The sequence below is a fragment of the Poromitra crassiceps genome (genome assembly GCF_964638095.1).
Source record: "Poromitra crassiceps genome assembly, chromosome: 4".
Taxonomy (NCBI): Eukaryota; Metazoa; Chordata; class Actinopteri; order Beryciformes; family Melamphaidae; genus Poromitra; species Poromitra crassiceps.
Genome location: NC_139626.1, coordinates 7,628,337 through 7,651,360, shown reverse-complemented (window position 1 = coordinate 7,651,360; position 23,024 = coordinate 7,628,337). Strand labels below are relative to the sequence as shown.

Genomic DNA, 23,024 nt, shown 5'->3' with positions numbered 1-23,024 from the left:
TGTGTCTCTGTGTGTCTCTCTCTCTCCTGTCTTGTCACTGGTTGTTTGGAAGCTGGTGGAATCCCAGGTATGCTGACAATCTCTCCAGCCATTGACAAATTCCTGTCTTCGGGCTGGGTAAAACACACACTATTTGGTGCGCTCGCACCCACACACACACACACACACACACACACACACACACACACACACACACACACCTGTCAGCTTGTCAGTGTGCCGCACCTGTGAATGGTAACACGGAACGGAAGCTGTGGCTCACAGTGCTCTCATAGCTGCCTGACATACTCAAGAGATACATTTCCTCCAGCACAGAGAGAGAGAGCCTGAGAATATAGAATATATATATATATGTATATATATATACACTGTATATATATATACATACAGTCAGTGAATCAAGTGATTGTATGAACAAACCTTGCACCCCTCCCAACTACCTTGATGTGGCTGCTTTACCAAATGTGCAACTTCTCACCTGCCAGTATTGATGACCGTTCCTCTCCTCTCCCCCTTCTCTCTCTCTTTTCTCTCTTCTCCTCTCCCCCTTCTCTCTCTCTTTTCTCTCTTCTCCTCTCCCCCTTCTCTCTCTCTCTTCTCTCTTCTCCTCTCCCCCTTCTCTCTCTCTTTTCTCTCTTCTCCTCTCCTCCTTCTCTCTCTCTTTTCTCTTCTCTCTCTCCTCTCCCCCTTTTCTCTCCCTCTGTCTGTCTCTTTTCTCTCCACGCTGCCCCTCCGTCATCTCTCCGCAGTGAGAAGAGGAAGCTGCAGGTGAACATCTCCAGTCCCATTCAGTGCAGCATGAACGGCAGGAAGTGCACGGTCATCGTCGAGCCCAGGATCAACCAATCGCAGCCGGACTTCACCAAGAGCCGATCCGGTTACATACTGGCCGTGCCGGGAAACTAAGAAGGCCCGACAAACACAGCGACGAAACAGATCTCAGACCAGGCCCGGGATGATGATTCACTTCCGATTCACTTCACGTATCTTGCCGAGCTGCATGCGGTGCACTGTGTAGATAGCAGCTCTGCAGGAGGAGCGGGGTTATTGAATCCTCAGAGTGTAAAGCCATGCCAAATTTGACTTGTTCCATAGGTTTCTATGCAATGTTCTGACCAGCAAATGTACAATATGCCTACATGCAAAATGTCACTAGCTAAACAGGTTTAAATACATGCACTACAAGATAATCTACCAAAGAGTTATTTTTATCCAAAATCCAAACGCTTTGCATTGTACTTTTTTTTTCTTCTACTGGTGAGAGAAAACGAGGGTAGTCAAGTTGAGAGAGGAGATTATGACGGAACTGTTCTCAGAACCACTGACGTTGCTTCATGAAAAGAAATCCACAAGCCGGGCAGGGGGTTATAATCCCTGCTGCAGTGTCGGAGGAGCCCTATCAAAAGAAAGAGAACATTGAAAAATGAAGTGATATGATATGTAATGACTCGGATATTTCACAGATATTCAGCCAGCTTTAATTATTTGCTTTGAGTCAGAAGACAACAAACACATTGTATTATTGGTTATATACTAAGTAATAATAATGATGACGTATCTACCTAGATGGTAAAAGAATGGAATCAACTTCCTGTTTCAGTCACATGTGGGAACAGCCGGGCGAGAGAGCGTGTGATTCAGCGGTGATCTAACTCATCGTTACTTTGTTCGTCACGGGAGGTTGAGCAGGGTGTGTTGAGCACATCCCGAGCGTCACAAACCGCTTCGAGCCAAGCGCTAAAATCGTTTAATTTAAGTCCTGCATCTATACCCTCTGCTACAATGTCTGTACATTTATACTAATACTCTGATACTGCTTATATATTATAAGTTAGAATATATATGTGAACAGCATATAAGACTATAACTCCAAATATGTTCTCTGTACAGCACTTACGCCACATTTGGTGGACAAAGGGATGTTATAACTCAAACTAAAGACCAGAAGGGAAATATAGTTCATTTCCAAAAGAATTTTCATTCAAGAAACACTTTAAGGTTGAAGACTTTAAAGCTCTAACTAAGCAGGCAGGGTGTCGCTGTACTGTAGAGATCCCATGTGAACTACATGTGTTGTCTTTGTGTTGAGTCAATAGCCTAATGACTTGTAGAGGTCTTCAGTCCTTTTCAATGGGCTGCTTCTTGACAAATACCCCCTAATCGCAGAGGGAGAGAGTGTGCCGCACGTGCACACGTGTGACTGCAGTGGGTGTGTGTGTGTGCATGTGGGCCTGCGCATAAGTGTGTGTTGATTAGCTCTTTGATGCGTTGCCCTCTCCTTTGGCAGTGTGACAGGGAGCCTGGCTGGTGGCCATGGTGAAGGAGAGTGGAGACAGATCCTGCAGGTCAGAGGGTGTGAAATCTCAGATGGCTAGTCCACTGTCCCTATTGCACCTCCCAGTCCAGAGCTCAGACAGGGCTAACCGCTTTTGCTTAAGGATCGAATAATAGACTATACTATTTTTTTTTCATTTTTAATAAAATGAATTGGAGTCATAAGCTGATTCCGGGCTGATCGTGCAAAATTCCCTTCACTTTTATCAATAAGGAAAGCCAAAACACACTAACCAAGTCACCATGGGCACTAGACTCTTCAAAGGTTAGATGTCTGCTCTCCAGCTGTCAGCTGTGTTGAAGCATTTCACTGTATTGTCATTGTTACCAGATATAAATTAGTATATTTACACTATGTTGTTCTTCCTACCATCCAAAACTCGGATCTAATGCATTTTACAGCCTTTATAAATATTAATATCCCTCCAGATACAGCATGTAAGCCATACATGTCTTTTGACATTGTATAAAAAAATATATTTGCTGCTTGCTAACCAACTATTATTTTTGCCTCTGTGCATATTTGGACTTTACATTCCCATCACTGAATATGGAAGGACCATATTACTGTACTCGTCCATGTAATGCTAAACCTTCAGTTATCAATCCTCTGGCAGGAATCAAGTTATTCCTATACTTTATCCTGTAAAATATGGGATCTTGGTGTAAATGTTGTCATAAGGACATTTATGTGATGGTAAATGACAGCACACGTCGGTATCTTAACAGCCAGAGACCATTGGCTTTGTGTGTGGAGTAGTATTGAGAGTAATCTGGGGAATGATAGGCTAGTAGTTATGTGTTGAAGCTCCGTGGACGCTTGGCCTATTACAGCGGCAGCTGACTGGTCGACATTACTTTAACAGGCAGGAAAAACGTGTTGCCAATCAGTTTCACAAGTACCACAGTCCTGCTAATAATTGATTGTTATTAATAATTGCACCCGAGTGTTGTCTGAACCCGTCATTTATCTTAATTAGTTCTTAATTGCCCCCTGTCTTTTGAAGAAGCTTTACCTCGCAGCTCTGTGGCTGAATGACCTTGTCCTGTTGCTTGATAAGGCACTGTAAAGCCGAAAAGAGTTGTTTGGGGGAAATGGTTTATTTATAGTGAGGATTAGCCAAGTGGAGGCGCTAATAGGTTTTCATTGGCACTGGGGGCTGTGTGTGTGTGTGTGTGTGTGTGTGTGTGTGTGTGTGTGTGTGTGTGTGTGTGTGTGTGTGTGTGTGTGTGAGAGAGAGACTCCATAGCTCCTCATATCCTCCAGCATATCTCCTAACTGTTTCTCCCTCCTCTCTGCTCTGCTATTTACTCATTAGAATGGACCCACTGTGGCTGTCTCCTCTCCGGGGTGGGTGTAGTGGAGTAGTGTTAGACAGAGAGACTACACCGACAACATGCTATTTCAAACAATAAGCAGGATTTATTTTTTTTGCGCGTGATCGTTGCACAGCGACTTTTTTTTTTTTTTTTTTTTTTTTTTTACTGTAAAATTATGTTTCTCAAAAATTGCAATGCAATTTGCAAAGTTTTGAGCTTTTGTGGTCAAATTGCGGAGGCTGGCAAAAATTGCAAGAGGAGAAGGAACCTGTTGTGAGGGACTGAATAAGCGACCGATATACAGGGACAAAATAATTAAATCATACAAAGTTGTTACGCCAATTTTTAAATACAGTTAATCTGCTATGGTGCTTGATTTCTTTTTGGTGTGCAACCTTTTAATCGCCAATGATAACGTTTTCCACAATAATGATTGTCTTTGCTGTGGAACAGGAGAATCTAATTGGGACTCCCTTGGGTAGTCATACGGTGAGTGTACAAAAAAGTAATCCACTACAAATGGGGGGGGGGGGGAAATGCTGTCAAAGATAAAGGTACAAATTAGGTTACCTGTGCCATTGTGTTCTTCCCCTGATCGTTCTCTCCAGTGAGATCTTAACAAGTTCTTCTCTCGCCGTTCACTTCTCCCCAAACCTTTGACCCAAGACTTTGTGATCAAGGTCATCCATACATGGGGTTACTATCACTATCTTTACCCCTAATGTATTCCATACTCTCTGGCTTTACACAAAATACAGAAAAGGCTACATTTATACACGTCATTCCATTTACTGATCCAATATGTGCCTAATTTTATATTTTGCATATTTGTGTAATATAATTTATCAATATTACATATCCATAAATAAAAGAAAACATCCAAATCGACTTTACTGTTGTATGAACTATTATGTTACAACTGTGTTCCGTGCAAATGCAGGTTATGCATTCCATGATTTTCCACAATGAACGTTATTTCATTCATCGTTTTCTTATTAATAAATGTATTTGCTCCAATGGCTCCTGCTCTATCTGTGTGGCAAAGTAGGAGGAGGTGGGAGGGGTTCCAGTCTGGACAGCAGAAAAGCGGAGTTGACTCAAAGGTTTTCTAATGCCAGCTGTTGTCTCCTGTGTGTGATGTGGTAATAGCTGGGTAGAGCTCAACCTTAATCCGCCCACTAACAGCTGGTTGCCCGGGTGACGTTGAGATGATGACGACACGGCACTGCTTCTCTGTCAGCCATCAGCAGCTACCTCCGCGCGGTTTGCCAATGATAATCTACTGGCTGATGGATGACTATCTAGTGAGAAGAGTGGGATGATCCTTCCCACCAGGGCCGTGACTAAATACTGGCTGTTAAATGGATGGAAAATGGGTGATACATATGGACTTTCAATGACCTGAACAAAGCAGATGTAGGTCTGCCTAACCACATGTACATTTGATGTAGCTTAGATGATCTAGATACATACAGTACTTTGTGGAGCTGACCAACAACACTTGGATATTCTTCCATGTGTGAGAGTAGCAGACTTGATTTATACTGGCTGCTTAAGACATTACCAGAATATATGGAGTGCTTGAGTGATGTCACTCAGCGCACAATTGATCAACTTCACATCACTGATGACATCACAATTGCTCGAGTGACCACCACTGATGTCATCATCTAGTGCTCGAGTGACATCACTGATGATGTCATAGACATTGTGACATCATCAGTGATGATGTAATGGACATTGTGACATCACCAGTGGGACAATTGAAACAGAAACAAACAGAGCCCACATATTCCCTTTTATAGGCACAATTAAAGCAATACAACTGTGCCTTTTGCTTGGCCGGAAATTATGGTGGTGTCCAGAGATGGTTTCCAGAAGTACACAACCTGCCTATGACCGTCCCCTGATCACAACCCACCGCCATGCAAATATTCAGTACAATGCCACCTGGGATGTGGGTGTGAGGTGTTTTCCAGGACTTTCCAATTGGTTCCAGGACTTGATGAAGTGCCCATGACCTTCCCCAGATCACTACCCCCTGCCATGCAAAATTCCAGCCCAATCCAAACTGGGTTGTGGGCGTGAGGTATTTTCCAGGTCGTTTCCAGGATTTTCCAGGTGATTCCAGGACTTTCCAACCTCCTCATGACCTTCCCCAGATCATAACCCACCTCCATGCACATTTTCAGCCCAATCCGACCTGTGGTGTTAGAAGACAGACATATACACATATAGACATATACACATATAGTGGTATGGTCAACATGCTCTGTTTTACTCAGCTGAAGGGATAGCTGAGTGGATAAGACAGAAGGCATCCTGCTGAAAACGTAGAGGCCCTGAGTTCAAATTCTGCATGGTCATACTTTTTCCTTACACTTTCCTACTAGTATACATACTTAGTATACTACTAGTATACTGAATTGGGCCAATTTAGTGTCAAGAAGCATTAGGCAAGTATACTTTGAGTATACTACTAGTATATTGATATTAATATACTTGGTGCATAAAGTATACTTGAGTATATAAGTATACTTGCATTTAAAGTACACTTGGAAATACACTTGCTCTTTACTTAAGTTTACTTAATAAAATAAACTTGAAGTATACTTCTTTTTGCTAGGCATCGGGCGCCATGTTTTTTCCCCCCAACCAATCATTATAACAGCTGATTTCGATTATTAGCTCACCATCAACCAGAGAGGAGGAACTAGTCAATGAAATCAACTGCTGTAGTGTTTCTGGAGTTGAAATGAAAACCTGAATACTGAATCTGTTACACCCTCTAAGTCTCAATAAGAAGGTCTCGGCACTCCTAGCAGATACTGTTAATAATCTCTAGAAGAACATTCGCTGGGATTGAAATCCAAACACACCCAAGAGTATGAAAAAAAAAATTGACAGCAAGTGTCTCCACAGCTGGAGTCACAATGAACACAAGCGGGTATCTTGAACGATCAGTGCATTTTATTTCCCATCACAGTACAAAAATAAATGAAAGTAAGCAGAAACCAACTGAAAAAGTTCCAATTACAGCGACAGCTTTTTTGTCTTTTTCAAAAAGAACATTTTATTGAACAGCATCGACGCCCCTCCCTCCCCCGCCAACGGGAAAAAGGAAAAAAAAAAAGTCTAACCGGTGTGGTCATGTCGCCTATTTTTCACTCCTCCGTAAGAAAACAAAGGTTCACACATTCTTCTGTACAAATAAAACTCTCCAGTCACGCTCACATACGTTCCCACATTCACGCACACATGCAGCCATCGAATGCCTCTTTTTGAAGTTCTTAACCACTTTTTCCTCTCTTTTTTTTGTTTGTTCTACAAAGTACGCAACAATATACAGAAAAGAATTTGACAGAAATCTTAAACTATCACTTGAGTATTTTTTCATATTTTTATAAGCTTTTGAAAGTATTTTCTCAAACAACTACCCAATGATGCAAGTGGAAAAGAAATGGCACATTTCAGTGAGTTGGGGGCAAGTGGACTGACAGAAGATCGGATTCTCTTCTTTAGACCCCTGACCCCAATGGCCAGCTTTATCTGCCAGAGCAGAAGCCCGTCAAAAGTGCATGTCCCCCCTATTGCGCATACATGACCAACACTCCAAATGAACTCTCTCATTGCTCTCACATGCCTATATGGCAGCTATTACACCATGGTAGAGATACCCACAGATCACAACCATTTCAACTGCTCATGTTCACCTATTCACACGAATACAGCAGCGGAGAGGATGTATTCCTTCCAATCATTTTCTAGGAGCATCACGTGACAAGCCTTTTTTTTTGCATATGGCTGACACCCCATTATGCTTTTCTAACCAGGCTATTTTGGGTAACACTGCTATTGAAAGAAAGCATGCACAGTTTGTCAATATTGAGATGAGATGTGAAAACCATAAATACATTTCTCGTAGTTATTTATACTAGGTTCTTTCTTTGTTCAATTTTAACAGTGATGAAGCCGTTTACCCCTGTCTGCCCCTATATGCTTGGAGAAGCTTAGAGGATGACAACAGCTTCTCCGGTGATTGGTGACCATACTGTTAGTGGGCAGTTATAGCTTCAACTACCCTCCTATGCAAATGAAAAAGCCATGCGCACCTCAAACGTTCTGTACGCTCTCCAGGTTGGTTGTCATGGTGTTCCCATTGCCCTCTGCAGGCTGCTGTCATTTAGTCTGGTGGTTTGCCTGATTGAAAATGTGATTATGTCCATGGAGGTCAAAGAGAATCTAACCCAATGCCTCATCTCATCTCCTGCAGCTTCACATTTTTGATTTACACAGAAAAAATACCGATGGATTATCCTCAAGGTACAGTAAAGCTGTGAGTATGCTTTCTCTACTGATATGTGGAACAGGTTGGAGGGTTGGCGTAGCTCCTCATGCAGGATCAGTGTTGGCTATGTGCATGTATGAGGAGGGGGCTGTTTCAGGGCCTTTTCTTATTCATGAGGTCAGCGATGTGTTGTTCCGTCAACGTCTCCTTGATGGTGTCACTTTGGCGATGGTCAGATTTAACATTGGTTTTAATCTAAGGGCTTCAATTTGATATTCATTTCTAAATCCCTGCAACATTCATTTGCATAAACCATAATCAATCTTCATTCCCACCAAAGATAAGCTCACCAGCTATCCCGGCAAAACCACCATCCAGATATCCTGTCCCTTCCAACGTTTTTGACATGATCCTTCATTTACATCGAATGTGCCGAGAGAATAAATAAATGGCAATAAATTAAGTGTCAGTAAGTATTAGTAGATGAAAATCCATCCCCTCATTCAACCGCCGGACATCTCCCAAAGTTTTCTCAGACCTACGGGATTTTCATCGAAGATATGGCACTGTTTTAACATTTTCTATGCTGAATCATAAGCACAAAATGAACCACCATTCCAAAGTGGTTTCAACACAACCTATTGACAAAAGTACAAAAAGAATTCCTGTGTAAACAAATAGCCTATTTTAGCAAGCATAGCTAAATAAACTAGTTTCACTTTGTTCACAGCATTCTCTAATGCAGATGCAGTTCGTTTACAAATCAAGTAGAAAGAAGAAAAGTAATTGCTCCTGCCCCCCCCAGAACTCTGTAAAATTGCATGGCACACGTGCATTAGATTACATTTCTAAGTAAAAAATAAAAATAAATAAAAACAAAACCAAAAGAAAAAAAAACTTTCATAAAATCAATAAATAAGCCTCCATAGGTATAAGCCTTTGGGGAGTAAAACATCCATTAACTTGTTTGTTTTATTTTATTTTTCTCAGATGAAAATAAAGTAGGTCTTTCCCAACACACCGAGTATGACCACTCATCATTGGCCATACGTCCTCTTCCTATTGTCTTTTGATCCAGATTCTCCCAATGCAATGCTGGCTTACTGGCAAGTCCATCCAATCATCTGTCCAATATGTCCTGTTGCACCGCCACAAACGGAAACCGACAAAAACATGGCTCCATCCGGCGGCGTCGGTGGCCCCTCCACCTGCTCTTCGCTCGATGGCCACATAATATGCATCGCTGCAGCAGACATGTCCGCTCGTATCCTTCCAATGGAGGGGATGTGGGTGTTGGCGTTCCAAAGAGCCAGGGTGTGTGCAGCCCGGGATGCCTGCCCCATCCATGATGCATGAAGAAAGCCAGTCACGCGATGGCCCTCACCCTCCTGCAGCACAGTAGGCAGTGCACATCATCACATCATCAAACAGTCAGAAGGTGACTGCGAGGCTGCAGCAGCCTCAGTCCTCCTCACATTCATTGCTGTAGATTTATGCTTCCATTTGCTTTTGTTTTTTTCTTTTTGTCTGAATTGTTTTTTTGGAGAGTTTTCAGTGTTTTGTATCGATATACTACCTGTATGTTAGCAAAGGGCGGACCCGAGTCTGGCATTTTTTGTTTACATGTAGCATTGTCAAAAAAGCTTTCCTTCTCAAGTTGACAGGAAATCCACTCCTTGCTCATTTGAAGATATACTTTGGCCTTTTAAGTACACGTCCTCTCGAGGCAAGAAATGGTGCCATGTTGGTCTTTCCTGAACTAAATCCCCACACTGCCTTGTTGGTGGCCATTGCAGCTGTTATCTCTCAACATAGCAAGATTTTTTCAGTTCAATGAACCCTCATACAATCTTCAGAATTCATCTTCCCCCCCACACACACACACCTCCAACACAATGTAACTGTCTTATCACGCTTACACACAAAGCACAGTATTTGTAAATCTCAAGTACGTCAGAATGGGCCTACTCCCTCCACAATTTGGACAATACTCAATAATAGTGTCAGAAGTCAGCTTTGAAACTTTGAAATGCCAGACTGGAGTATGCCCCGCCTTCCCTCTCTCCTCTCCCCCAGCGTCCCCTCACCGGTCCAGGCCGATGAGCAGGCGGCTCCTCTCCTCCTCCTTCTGGCTCTCGTTCTTCAGGTCGGCGAAAACCTGGGTGAAGTAGTGCGGGTCGGAGTTGATCTGGAGCATCTTGGCGCTCATCAGGTTGATGATGGACAGGCAGCGGTCCCAGAAGGTCTCCTTGGAGGTCTCCACCAAGAAGGGCTTGAGCGGGTAGGAGATCTCATTGCCCATGTAGGAGTAGGACAGGTAGAGGCAGGTGAGCAGGACAGCCTGCAGCTCGTGCTCCGTGGCCACCTCAGAGGAGACCACGTCGCGGCACAGCATGTAGACGAAGACCACGTTGGCGGGCGTGATGAAGCCCTGGTCCTGCCAGCCCTGGAGCAACAGGGAGCGGTCCACGCTGCGCAGCCACAGCACCGGGTCGGTGGGCGACAGGTTTTTCAGGCGGTAGCAACGCCGGCATAGAAACTCCCCCAGGCAGCGCAGCAGCTCGCTGGTGGAGGCCTGCACGATGACCCTCTTTGGGGTCCCGGGGACCACATTGGAGTTGGTCAGAGGGGCCTTCTTGACAGACGACACGGTGTTGTTGGCATTCTTGGTGAGGGCCGGAGTGCTCTGATCCTGGGCAAAAGTGGACAGGTTAGCGCACGACTGCGACTTCTTCAGGTTCTCGTTGTTGAGGTGGGTGACATTGTTCTGGTAGGTGCCATTGGGCTGCACCTTCTTGGAGCCTTTCTTTTTGGCCGACACCGCCACGATCCGTTTCCATGGCAGCACGTTGATGAGCGAGTGGCGCTTCAGGTTCTTGTCTTTGGCGTTCTTGCTGTTCTGGACGGCCGTGTAGTGACCCACAGTGGCCGGGCCATCTTCAAACAGAGCCGCCTTCCGGTAGCTAGGCGACAAAGACAGCACGGTTCCCATGTTGACTGTGGGGAGGTGTCCAGGGGCTTTAGCCGCGCTGGGTCAGAGGAGCGTCTGCCAGGGGAGATCCTGAGGCTCTCTGCCTCAATGCCTTCTGGGAGCTGGGGGACCTGGGCTAGAGGCTGCCGCTGGTCTCAGACATCTAAAGCCGGGCTGGGGGGCGGCTGTCGTCCCTAAACTGCTCTCTGAGGAGATACAGATCATGGATCAGCATATAGCTTATGCTATACTAATTAAATGCAAACAGTAGCCTACAGTATAGATCCCTCCTTTCTGCAAATGATCAATGTAATCAGCAGACCAAACATCCAAACATTTAAGACATTTTAATATAACTAGAATTTTCTAGGGTGGTGACTCTGGAGAAACTACCTTTTAATAATAATAATAATAATAATAATAATAATAATAATAATACATTTTATTTGGAGACGCCTTTCAAAACACCCAAGGTCACCGGTGACCCAAGGTCCCCTTAACTCACTCGTCCACTCCTACCACGTAGTATAGCCTCAGCCAGGAAGGATTCATTACATCACTGATGACATCACAATTGCTCAAATGACATCAGTAATGACATCACAATTGCTCGAGTGACATCAATGATGACATTACTGATGACATCACAATTACTCAAGTGACATCACTGATGACATCATAATTCACTGATTTATGAGATCATAAGCCCACTTAGCCAATTTTAACTAACAGATATTGTAACCTACATTAATTTACAAAAGACCTAGAAAATAGGCTACAGAAGAAAAATATTAAGATGCATCACTGTCCATTAATTAAAGCAGTTACTGGCCACATGTGATTGAAACGGGTCCACATGTTAATTCATCACTATCTTACAGTGGGCTAGTTGTATGGCCAATGGCCACTAGTCAGTGTCAACTGACCAGCACACTCCTCTCTCTAAAATGGAAGCCTGAAACGTAAACACCATAATAATAAAGGTCGGTTGCTGCCTGTAGGACTCAGCCATATATGTATGCCGTTGAAATTAGACTAACCAACAGAAATCTGAATCTTTTTCCACAACGCCATTTTCTTCCTCACTGCAGTAGCCTACTTATGCACAGCTGAAAGACAAACAGTGAATGAATCGACTATGCACACTTGCGCAGTGTTCAAGGAGGCTTCATTCCATCACCTATCAATCTGATGATTTTCCCAATAGGCCTATAATCCAAAATGATCGAATAGAATGTGACTTTATTGATATTTGAGGCAATTAAGGGATGACCGTATTTGCTTGGCAGCTTGCTGTGATAACGAGCTGTGTGCACCGGTGCTCTCCATGGTGCTGAAGCTGAGCGACTGCGTCGAAATGAGGATACTGGCAATAAGGCGGTGGTTTCATAACGAAGACATTCTTCATGTTTTTGCTCTCTTACAATATGACGGAATATGATTGTATTCCATAAAAATCACATGCTAATTTTTTCACTTTATTATCCTCAAATTTCCCCTAATTGACATAGCTACGCATATCAAAAACGTCGGCTAAAAAAACACCCGCAAAAAACTCTACAATCCAAAACGACAATTTCAATACGAATAGGCTACCAAAATGAAACATCCATAAGCAGCTTACCAGATGTTTATCTTCTGCTCAATAGGACAATAATTGCGCATGCAGCGATGCTCCTCGTCTCAATCACTGTAGCCTATAGCGTTTCTGTCCTTGTAAGACACGATTCAAGGTAAAAAACCATTCCGGGGCATACGACTGAATAATACAAAATAATCCGATCCGAGGAAAAGGAAAAACAGGGGGTCAATGCGCCTGTTGGGCTATCGGTGGTGTGAGGATGAGGCAACTGTGGAATGGATGCTGAGATGAAGATGTGCTCCTGGTCCTCCTGGCCGTGAGATGCGGATGCTGCGAGAGGGTGCTGTGTGACGCAAAGGCGGTGGAGGGGCGCCGCTCTGCGCTGTGTCCGCGCCGCGCTGCTGTTTCAACAACTCCGCCCAATCACAACAGGCGCACAGCACTCAAGCAAGCAACCCAATGAAACCACAGCATCCATGTCTTGACAACATTCACATTATCCGAACCATAAATCACCTTATTAGGCTATTTAAATAATACTACCATGAAATAAAGACTAGTAGGAGGCTATTTCTGTGGCAAGCGTCTCCTCACTGCTTGGAGCTCGTAGCAAGCAGTGACAGTTGGAAGGGGCAAGGGCTATTGTTTTAATTCCTATAAGATAGCCTACATAGGGACTTCGAGTAGTCTGTGTAGCCTACTAATTATTAAATAGGGACTTTATAGGGACTTTGTCTTATTTTTTCTAGATTTTGTCTAAATTTGTATTTATACTGACCATGCCATATCATTTTTGATCTCATAGGTTTTATTTTCTTCACCTATTCATAATAGGCATAGGATAAATGTAATAAATGTTGCATTATGCCAATCATGCTGTGAATGCTGTGGGGTGTAACTTGTTCCTGATCACAGCTATAGCCTAGGCCTAGGCTATATCAAAACAGTCTGCCAGGAAAAAAAAAACCCTGCCAGGAAATATTGTTTCCACATTTTTTTTTAATTTTATTTAACCTTTATTTAACCAGGCAAGTCATTAAGAACAAATTCTTATTTACAATGGCGACCTGACAACATCATATGTTTCAGTTAATTGTTGCCAATGCAAAAATAGATGTGTCAGCCAGCCAGCCGTCAAAAGAACGCACCTGGACCGACGGACGAGCTCAGTTTGATAGAACTACATTTCCCAAACGTCTGTAGATCCCGACACGCAAGCTAGTGTGGTAACGTCGTCCTCGCACGTAGTTTTCGTACAAGCAGCATTTGAATAAGGAAGATGGCGGCTGCAGCAGTGGTTGAATTTCAGAGAGCTCAGTCTCTCATTAGCACGGATCGCGACGCCTCTATCGATATCCTCCACTCAATAGGTAAATGCTAAAAGGCCTTTTTTTTTTATTAACACCATTCTGATATTTCTCAACCAGCGATAGGTTGCTAGGTTAGCTTGCTAGCTAGGAGCCGGTCCGTGTGCCGTGCTGACTCACTGTTGAATGGTGGGGTAACTGTAACTGCTAGTGTTAGTTAGCTAGCGTTGGTTAGCATGTTTGCTAACATTAGAGGCCTGCCGTGATTAACAAGCAAATAGCTATGTAACGTGAACGTGTCTCGGTAATGTTATGTTTTAGGCAAGCTAAATAGGTCTCACGTGTTGTTCATAGCAGTTCCCAAGCTAACTAAATAGCTAGCTAGCCAGCTTAGCTGATTACTGTTGTAGCTAACGTTGTTAGCTTCTTGAAAAAAGCTCCTGACCCATCCTAGCCAGCACTGCTGTCAGGCAAAGTGAAGGAGACCACCCATAATGCCAACCATTGACCGCTAACCTGTTTGGCAAGCCAGTGAGAGACATTGTATTATCACTTATCAGTCAAGGAACGTATGTATGTTTGTGGTCACACACAATGACAAGCTAATGGACATGACTAACACTCGGCTAACATTCCCATTGGCGTGTCCTCAAATTGCCTTGTCACATTGGCCTACTACTAACAAACTGGCCTGCTACAATCTGTTCCTCTGACAGTTTCAAACATTTTCACACAACAAATGCTGTCACGTTTTAAAAGCCCTTAATACTGACAGGATGCCCCAATATATAACTTGATTTTTTTTCTTTTTTCCCTGTAAAGCACTTGGAGCTGTATTTTATTATATTAAATGTATACAAAGTTTATTTTATCATTATTATTTTTGCCTTGCCCCATCAGTGAGGAGAGATGTTCAAGAGAATGATGAGGAAGCTGTCAGGGTTAAAGAACAGAGCATCCTGGAGCTGGGGTCACTCCTGGCCAAGACTGGACAGGCTGCAGGTAAGTTGTTTTTTTTCTTTTCTTTTTTTCGGGGGGTTAGCAGCAGTTTAGAGTTTAATTTACTCCCAAACAAAAAATCACTGTAATCACGGCCTCATGGTGCTTATTGCCGTTAGGTTACTATGTATAGGCTATTGACCTTATGTAGCTCACCCATTGTGTCACGACTTCCTGTTCAAAACACAAGCTGTTTTACCTGCTCAAACTAATGGAATTACATTACATTAAAATGTATTATATTTTATAGACAATTTACATTCTAAATCTAACAAACATTTTAAAAACAAAAACACTACTCTTTTATCTGCTTAACAGTAATATTATTATAATTAGATTTAGAGTTGATTACGGTATATATATATATATATATATAAAAAAAAAAAGCATAAACATATTTAAAGGGAAAGACACCTTTCTAACAGAGTGCATGCAACTCAAGGTGCGTATATCTACTCATAGAACCCATTCTCAATTGGATATCTTGAGGTGAGAGGTCTTTGAGAATGTCCATGTCAGTTATTTTGGCGCGTTTAGTTAGTCCCCTTCCTGATAAGCTAGGTTGACCTGGTTAGTACCAATGGATTCCTTCGGTCTTCTAGTTTCATATGCTATGGGTATCATCACTAGCTTTAAAGATGAGCCCGCCACAGCATCTGAAAGACAGTAATATCTGCCACGGATTTTATTTTATTTATTTATTTATTTATTTATTTATTTATTTATTTATTTATTTATTTATTTATTTATTTATTTATTGATTGTCAAATCCATGGTGGGTCCAAAACAAATGGGAGCTGGGCCCCAAATTGGTCAGCCATGGGCCAACCTAACTTAAACTTAACTTAACTTAACTTAAATAATTGTTCTTCCACCAAGCAATGTAGTCCTTCATCACACATGGATGCAATTAAGAGAAATGGGATGTACCCAGATACGACGTCTGGTGCAGTAATACAGTGATGCGGTCACAGGATGTGTGTTTATAGAGTATATTACAGCTGCTTCGAACGTGGCTCAGCCAATCATAATCAAGGACCGGAACGATCCGTTTTATAATTAATCATTTACCACAGTTGCTTGATCTTCTTTAACTTGTGAATTAAGCCCAATTAATAATCATAAATAATAATTAAACAGAGCTCATGCCCGATCGCTGATTTTATGCTATGTACATTTTTACTTTCTGAGATAATCTCATCATATTTCCTGTCACGGTTGTCTCCAGAGCTAGGGGGTCTGCTGAAATTTGTGAGGCCTTTCCTGATCTCCATCAGCAAGGCCAAGGCAGCCCGGCTGGTCCGTTCTCTGCTGGACCTCTTTCTAGATATGGAGGCAGCAACGGGACAAGAGGTGGAGCTGTGTCTTGAATGCATTGAGTGGGCCAAGGCCGAGAAGAGGACCTTCCTACGACAGGCTCTGGAGGTAAGCAGGTTTAAAGAGAGTGAAACTGTTACCAGAGGTGGTGAGGGAGGAGGACATATGCCTATCTGGAGTTAAAAGCTTCAGCTTATGGCACATCTTAACAGCATTCTCCCCCTGTCTCACCCAGGCTCGACTCATCGCATTGTATTTTGACACCAAAAGATACCAAGAGGCCTTGACACTTGGTGAGTGACTACACTGGCTGTTTGGACAGGACAGACAGTCGCTTTTTCCTTCGTGGGGGATGGCAGCATCTGTCTTCTGCTGCAAAAGCTTTACTAATGTGGACATTATGTGCCCCCGACCTACTGTATTTACCATCAAACATACAGGTACATACCTCACAGAACATGATGTATGATTTTTCTGATCTACCAACTTGGTAACACTTATTTCTATAAAGTCAACTTTGACAAGTTGCCTTGTATTCCTACAATCATCCTTCACCTAAACACACCATGGCAAAGACACCTTACATATCTTACAAAGAAAGAACAGATCCGAACTACAAGGTATTGTGCACTTACCCCCCCTAACTGTTGACTGAGCTCCTCTGAGTAAAGGCTAATGTCCACCAGCTCCGGAACAGATGCAGTATGGCTGCGAACAGAACCACACTCATGACACATGCGGGATCTGACGAAAAATAGAACCTGTGCCTGCCTAATTATTCCGCACCGCATGTATTGCCCATCTATTAACATGGGCGAGAGTCTGATCCAGCAGTTTGACCAGCTCCGCAATGCAGCCGTAATGCATCTGCTGTACATTGGGTGTAAGAGTTTTGGACAACGTTATTTACAACAGTTAATGCGCATGACATGACCTCTCTTTTCTTTTCTTCAGGCACCCAGTTGCTCCAGGAGCTGAAGAAGATGGATGACAAAGCTCTGCTGGTGGAGGTTCAGCTGCTGGAGAGTAAGACATACCACGGCCTTAGTAACTTGCCCAAGGCCCGTGCAGCCCTCACTTCAGCCAGGACCACCGCCAATGCCATCTACTGTCCCCCAAAGCTCCAGGCAGCGCTGGACATGCAGTCAGGTCAGATGTCTTTCCCCAGCCTCCTTTCCAAAGCACACATGGGTCAAACAGTGGTTGCAATATTTCCTAGTGTTTGTGTGGAGTACCAGGACCATTTCAAGATACACTTATGCTGTCTCCATGGGGCGCAGGTTGAGAAACATTGGTCTAAAAGAATATTTGATGTCATTTAAAGGGGTACGCCAACATTTTGGAAGTTTAGGCCATTTGTCATATTGTCGATATCAAAACTAGAATGTGCATGCTTTTATTTTCAATTGGCCTGCCCGACAAAGAGCGGTACAGCCATCGCTGCTACTTAACTAGCGCTACGATGGTAGTTACCCGGTACAGCCGCGTACTCCCGTTGAGTCGCCCAAAATACACATTGCAACAACGCCACAAACACTCACATGTGACTCGTGTACTCAGTCACCACGTGATGAAATCATAATCCAAAGTTCCATCAAACATAATTTTCGTAGTAAATCCACACACTAAGACCTAAACAAAGATTAACTCAAGTTACTTCCTCGTTTGCCATGAGCAAACGAGGAAGTAACTTCGGTAATACGCCGTTAGTTCGGTTACTCTTTGTCTGTAACTTACGCCCCAAAATTGCCTAATTTAATGTTGATGTTTCCAGCTCAGCAAGTGTATCCAGTTTTGTCGACATTTGACCGATGCACTTGAATGACTTCAAGTTCACTTTGAACTTTGAAAACCCTCTGTCGTTGCAGGGATCATCCATGCGGCAGAGGAGAAGGACTGGAAGACGGCCTACTCCTACTTCTACGAGGCCTTCGAGGGCTACGACTCCATCAACCACCCCAGAGCCATCACATCACTCAAATACATGCTTCTCTGCAAGATTGTGCTCAACTTGTGAGTGACGCTAAAAACCCAATGGTCATGTTTTAGTGATGAAATGGTATGACATTTTCATATGACAATTATAGTGACAAATGATCACAGTTATCAGTATTATCGCGGTATTGTTAAAATGTGCTGAAAGGGTTGCTAACTTTGGTTGATGATGGACAGTATTTTACCGTATTTACAGTATTTTCACAGCGCTGTAATCGCTGTAACATGGTTTTAATTATAATAAAAAATTTAAACCGTAAATAACAATCAATCAGTAATTCTATCGTGGTTTATCATTAAACTGGTAATCGTTTCATCCTTGAATAAAAAGTAGAGTCCGCACACTGCTGTTGGAATCTCCCAGTAGATTTATTTTTGCCGTTTCGGTCTCACGACCTTCTTCATCCTTACCATTTTTTATTATTTGAAATTCAATCAGCTTTTTTTTGTTTGATTTGTCTTGCCTGGTACACAGTTTGGATTTCTCCAAAAGTGATTTGCCTGATGCTGTATATCACTGTTGTTCTCCATTTTTAAGCCACTTGCCTATACCTGTCGATGCTGCTCGTATCTGATTTGTTAGTTTTCTGTTACCTTTCTGTTTCAGACCAGAGGAGGTACAAGGCCTGATCAGCGGTAAGCTGGGCCTGCGGCACGCCGGACGCGAGGCAAGAACTTCTCACTCTTTACACATAGACCGGGCCCAAATAGTAGTTTAATTTGTTGACAAAACATTTTGAGATGTATTTATTTTTTTACACCGCTTTTTCTTTTACATTTTTGAAGGAGGAAAAAAAAGCTAAATTAACATTGAAATTGAAATGGTGATGCATAGTATTTGTCATGTCTGAATAAAATAAAACCCAAGCAACTTTATTTGTAAGGAATTCTGCGCAAAACCCATTTGTCAATATTGCAGTTTCCTCTTTTTGGTTAGATTGCTATATCCAGATCATTCTCAAAGCAAATGTCCTTTCCCTCACTTAATAGACATCTATCAGCTCTAGAGTGATCCATCTCATCATGTTCTCTTCCTCTCTGCAGACAGATGCACTGAAAAGTGTTGCCCAGGCCTGCAAGAACCGATCATTAGCAGACTTTGAAAAGGTACTTTTTAGTTGGATCAAATCTATGTTCCTGCATTTCCATGCTGATGTGGCACGCTCCATTCAGCCTTACATGGTTTCATTTTCTCTTCTTGCTCTGCCCTCCTTAGCTTGGTAATATGTGTAATACTGTCAGAAATGAACAGTCAAATTAAAGTCATACGTAGTATGCTTAAGTACACATTTGAAGTTTTTTTTTTTTAAGTGAAAGTTGTGCATCTTCCAGGCCCTAACAGAGTACAGAGCCGAGTTGAGGGACGACCCCATCATCAGCACTCACCTGGTCACGGTGTATGACAACCTGCTGGAACAGAACCTCATCCGAGTCATCGAGCCCTTCTCCAGAGTACAGGTGAGGACCAGCTTGGCCTAGCTTTACAAAGGAATCTCACCACGATGACGCTGGACAAACGGAGAAGCGATGAGGGTTTTAGTCCATCATACCTCAGCGTTGTCTTTGCCTTCATCTGAGCACAAACCACAAAGGACGTCTTAAGCTGTCTTTGGGCGGCATCAGTCTTGCCAGGGGAGGGCTGGCGATGGGTCATTTATTTGGCCTCAGGAGTCAGGACCATGGGAATTGTATCCTGTCTGGAATGAACAGCTGCTTTAGCTCCCTTGACCACATCACTGAACCCCAAACAGCTCCAGGGGTGCTGCACTGCAGGCAGGCTTGCACTCTGACCCTTCTGATGAAAAACATATTTGAAGATGGCCATGTGTATTTATAGGAGGGATGTATGGAAATTAATGACAGTTACCTCTTGTAAATGATATTGATAATAATCATGAAGAGCCACTATAGATTATACCTCATGTTTAATTTCACTTTCCGTCTGTTTTCAGATAGAACACATATCAGGTCTCATCAAACTGTCAGAGGTATGGATGTTTCTGTTGCTCCAAGTGTGTTTGTGTCATGTTGAAATTAGGGGTGCACAGATCGATCGGCACGCAATCTGTATCGGCCGATTTTGACCTCAAATATGCGATCGACTGATTGCAGATATTTCTTTATATTATTTTTTTATTTTATTTTTTTTAATAAAAAAAAAAGCCCTATCACTAATCATGCTTTCCAACGATATAAAATACAATCCCAATTGGTATTATTAAAGGGGAGAAATAATCGACCGAAATAACGTTTCCAAACTTTTTTTGAGGAGTTTATATATCGGTGATCGGTCGATGATCGGTTGGGCAGATATTTCCCATAGGCAATCGGTGATCGGTGGCAAAAAAATGTGATCGGTGCACCCCTAGTTGAAATCAACATGACTCTTATTCCTTCAGCTGTATGTGTCTAATGTTTTTTTTTGTTTGTTTTATTGATGTATTTATAGGGGGATGTTGAGAGGAAATTATCGCAGATGATCCTGGATTCGAAGTTTCACGGTAAGTGAAATTGTCTGCTCCATAACAGACTAAATGTCTTTCTGTAAAAAGGAAGAAGAAAAAGGTGTGTGTAGGGAGTGAGAGACTCATTGGTGTCCTGTAATATTTCAAAGTACCTTTCTTGACACTACTGCAGGAATCCTTGACCAAGGTGAAGGTGTCTTGATCATATTTGAGAAGCCCCCAGTGGACAAAACGTATGAAGCGGCCCTGGAAACCATTCACAATATGAGCAAAGTTGTGGATTCACTCTACAACAAAGCCAAGAAGCTAACATAGGTAAGGATATTGCATGAAGTGCATTTACATGTTACTGTTTTAATGTCAACTTTTATGCCAGGACCAGTGGTGTGGAACAAAATGTATTTCTTTCCTTCAAAATGTTCCAAAGAGTGATTTAAAATATTTATTTTGGCCATATTAACAAACTCCGTAAGACTTAAATGCCTACCTAAATGCCATACCTGCTTAATAATGTCCTATTTCATATTTTGCCTGCTTTCTACCAATGCATATTACAATTCAATTTCACAAGTGACAAAGTGTAGCCAGTCCTGATCCAGGGCTTTTGTATAGTCTTTTGCAATTAAAAAGGCACACTGAATCAGTCAAATCTATTGCATCATAATGTTTCTAAGCCTCTATTCCTGATATATGAAAGGTCAAATTGTTTTAACCCCATGGCTTTCATAATCCCCCCCCCCCCCCCCCCCCCCATCCTCAGAACAAATGGTGACCCCAGCAGGGCGGTGGAAGAACTGCGTGTGTGTGTGACCAGCGTGTGTAACATTTTAAGAAGGGGGACAAGGGAGAGCGACAAAAGTACCACAAACTGCAACAAACATCAAGTCCCCCCTCTCCTTCAACGGACAATTTCATCACTTCTCTTCTTGTCCCCCCCCCCCTTCCTCTCTCTCTTTCATTTTGATATCCATTCAGGATTCTGTATAACACTCAGAGGCCAGAGCAGGCCATCAGGGAATATTGTACAACCACAATAAAAAGATTAACAAGTTAAAGTATACATATGTTTATATCACCTGTAGAATATACTGTATGTTGGGCTTTCAAAGCCTAAGATGACTCCACTGCAACCTCAAAGGTGCGACGTCGACCTCTGGAGCCTCCGGCCCTGCTACCAACTGGACATGCAGGGACCAGGCTTTCTCTGGAGCCTCCGGCCCTGCTACCGGCTGGACATGCAGGGACCAGGCTTTCTCTGGAGCCTCCGGCCCTGCTACCGGCTGGACATGCAGGGACCAGGCTTTCTCTGGAGCCTCCGGCCCTGCTACCGGCTGGACATGCAGGGACCAGGCTTTGTCTTTCTTCTGGTTCATATCTTTCAGAAGCACCTTGAGTTTTTGGGAGGATGGGATTCTCCTTGGGATGCTCTGGCAATTGAATTTTGGTCAAAGAGCTCCCTCTAGCTCTTAGGTTTTTGCTCAACATATATCAATGCCAACAGTGAGTCGTCATTGTATTTCAAATAGCTGTTAAATTACTTTATTTGGTTTGCGTTTTTGTTTGTAAGTCTAAAAGAAAATCTAATTGATTGGTCCATTTCTGCCCCCCCCACATGCACTCACATAAGTACATAGAGCAGATAGGATGCCATTTCACCACCAGTGCCCCTTTTTTTGCCCTTCTGTTTGCCTCAACGTTTGGGTGCAATATAAATTAGGGGTGCCGAAGTGGAGATGTATTCATTGCCTTTGAGCTACTATGTCTTATGAGTGAGCAATTCTCCATTGTTAGTTTCTAGCACTAGTGTGGAATGCTAGTAACCAAACAATTTGTATGGGTTTGATTTTTTTGTTTTGTTTTCATTTATAAAGTCATTTTCAAAATAAATATTTTGTATTTTAAGAATTTTGTCTTGCCTTTTGCAAAAAAGAAAAGAAAAAGTGATTTGACCTGGTAACTGTTTGATTGGCTACTTATCTGTGGTGTTTTGATGGTAAGAAGACTTTGGGGTTCTGGGTTGAAAAGGTATCTTGAAATTGAAAATAATATAATCTATGGAAAATCAAACAGAAGATATGTAGACCGTAAGAAAGAATCCTTCAAATCGGACCCCACAGGAATTGAAATGTTAACACTGATAGAATTAACTTAAGATTCTCTTCCTCCTGTTGGTAAATTGGTCACCTGATTGAAAAAGCCACATCACATTAAAGGGCATTAAATCACAGTTGAAATGACAGCTTTGGATTGTCTTATTTTTTATTAATATTTTTACACAAAGCACTTAATTGGCATATATTCCAGAGGGGAGTTAGGTACAGTAAGCATTACTGTGTATGTTATGTATTTAAATGAGGGTGGAGACTATGAATGGATAGTGGAATTTTAAGTTGCACTCCCATAGGCTATATGATTTAAAAAAAAAAGTCCCATTAAATAAATGAAG

General features: G+C 42.5%; 3 protein-coding genes across 4 annotated transcripts in view; 2 read left to right on the top strand and 1 right to left on the bottom strand.

Annotated features, from left to right (window-relative positions):
* myo1d (myosin 1D) overlaps positions 1–1,096 on the top strand; it is a gene marked incomplete at its 5' end in the record, with an annotated part of 171,901 nt that extends 170,805 nt beyond the window's left edge. For both annotated transcript variants that reach the window (XM_083635102.1, XM_083635103.1), the window contains one exon: positions 750–1,096. In XM_083635102.1, coding sequence (XP_083491228.1) covers positions 750–906 — 157 coding nt within the window. In that variant the 3' untranslated portion in view covers positions 907–1,096. The remainder of the gene's footprint in view (positions 1–749) is intronic.
* Positions 1,097–9,308: 8,212 nt separating this feature from the next.
* Positions 9,309–10,934, bottom strand: cdk5r1b (cyclin dependent kinase 5, regulatory subunit 1b (p35); the record flags this gene model as incomplete). Its single annotated transcript, XM_083634522.1, has 2 exons — positions 9,309–9,330; positions 10,030–10,934. The coding sequence occupies 2 exons, from the start codon at positions 10,932–10,934 to the stop codon at positions 9,309–9,311; spliced, it is 927 nt and encodes a 308-aa protein (XP_083490648.1).
* Positions 10,935–13,766: 2,832 nt separating this feature from the next.
* Positions 13,767–22,800, top strand: psmd11b (proteasome 26S subunit, non-ATPase 11b). The gene is made up of 13 exons (XM_083634672.1): positions 13,767–13,865; positions 14,703–14,804; positions 16,030–16,226; positions 16,354–16,411; positions 17,073–17,267; positions 17,987–18,131; positions 18,721–18,781; positions 19,158–19,220; positions 19,446–19,571; positions 20,066–20,101; positions 20,563–20,614; positions 20,751–20,893; positions 21,339–22,800. Exons 1-12 carry the CDS (start codon positions 13,775–13,777, stop codon positions 20,891–20,893), a joined length of 1,269 nt encoding a protein of 422 aa, XP_083490798.1. The 5' UTR covers positions 13,767–13,774; the 3' UTR covers positions 21,339–22,800.
* The last annotated feature ends 224 nt before the right edge of the window (positions 22,801–23,024 follow it).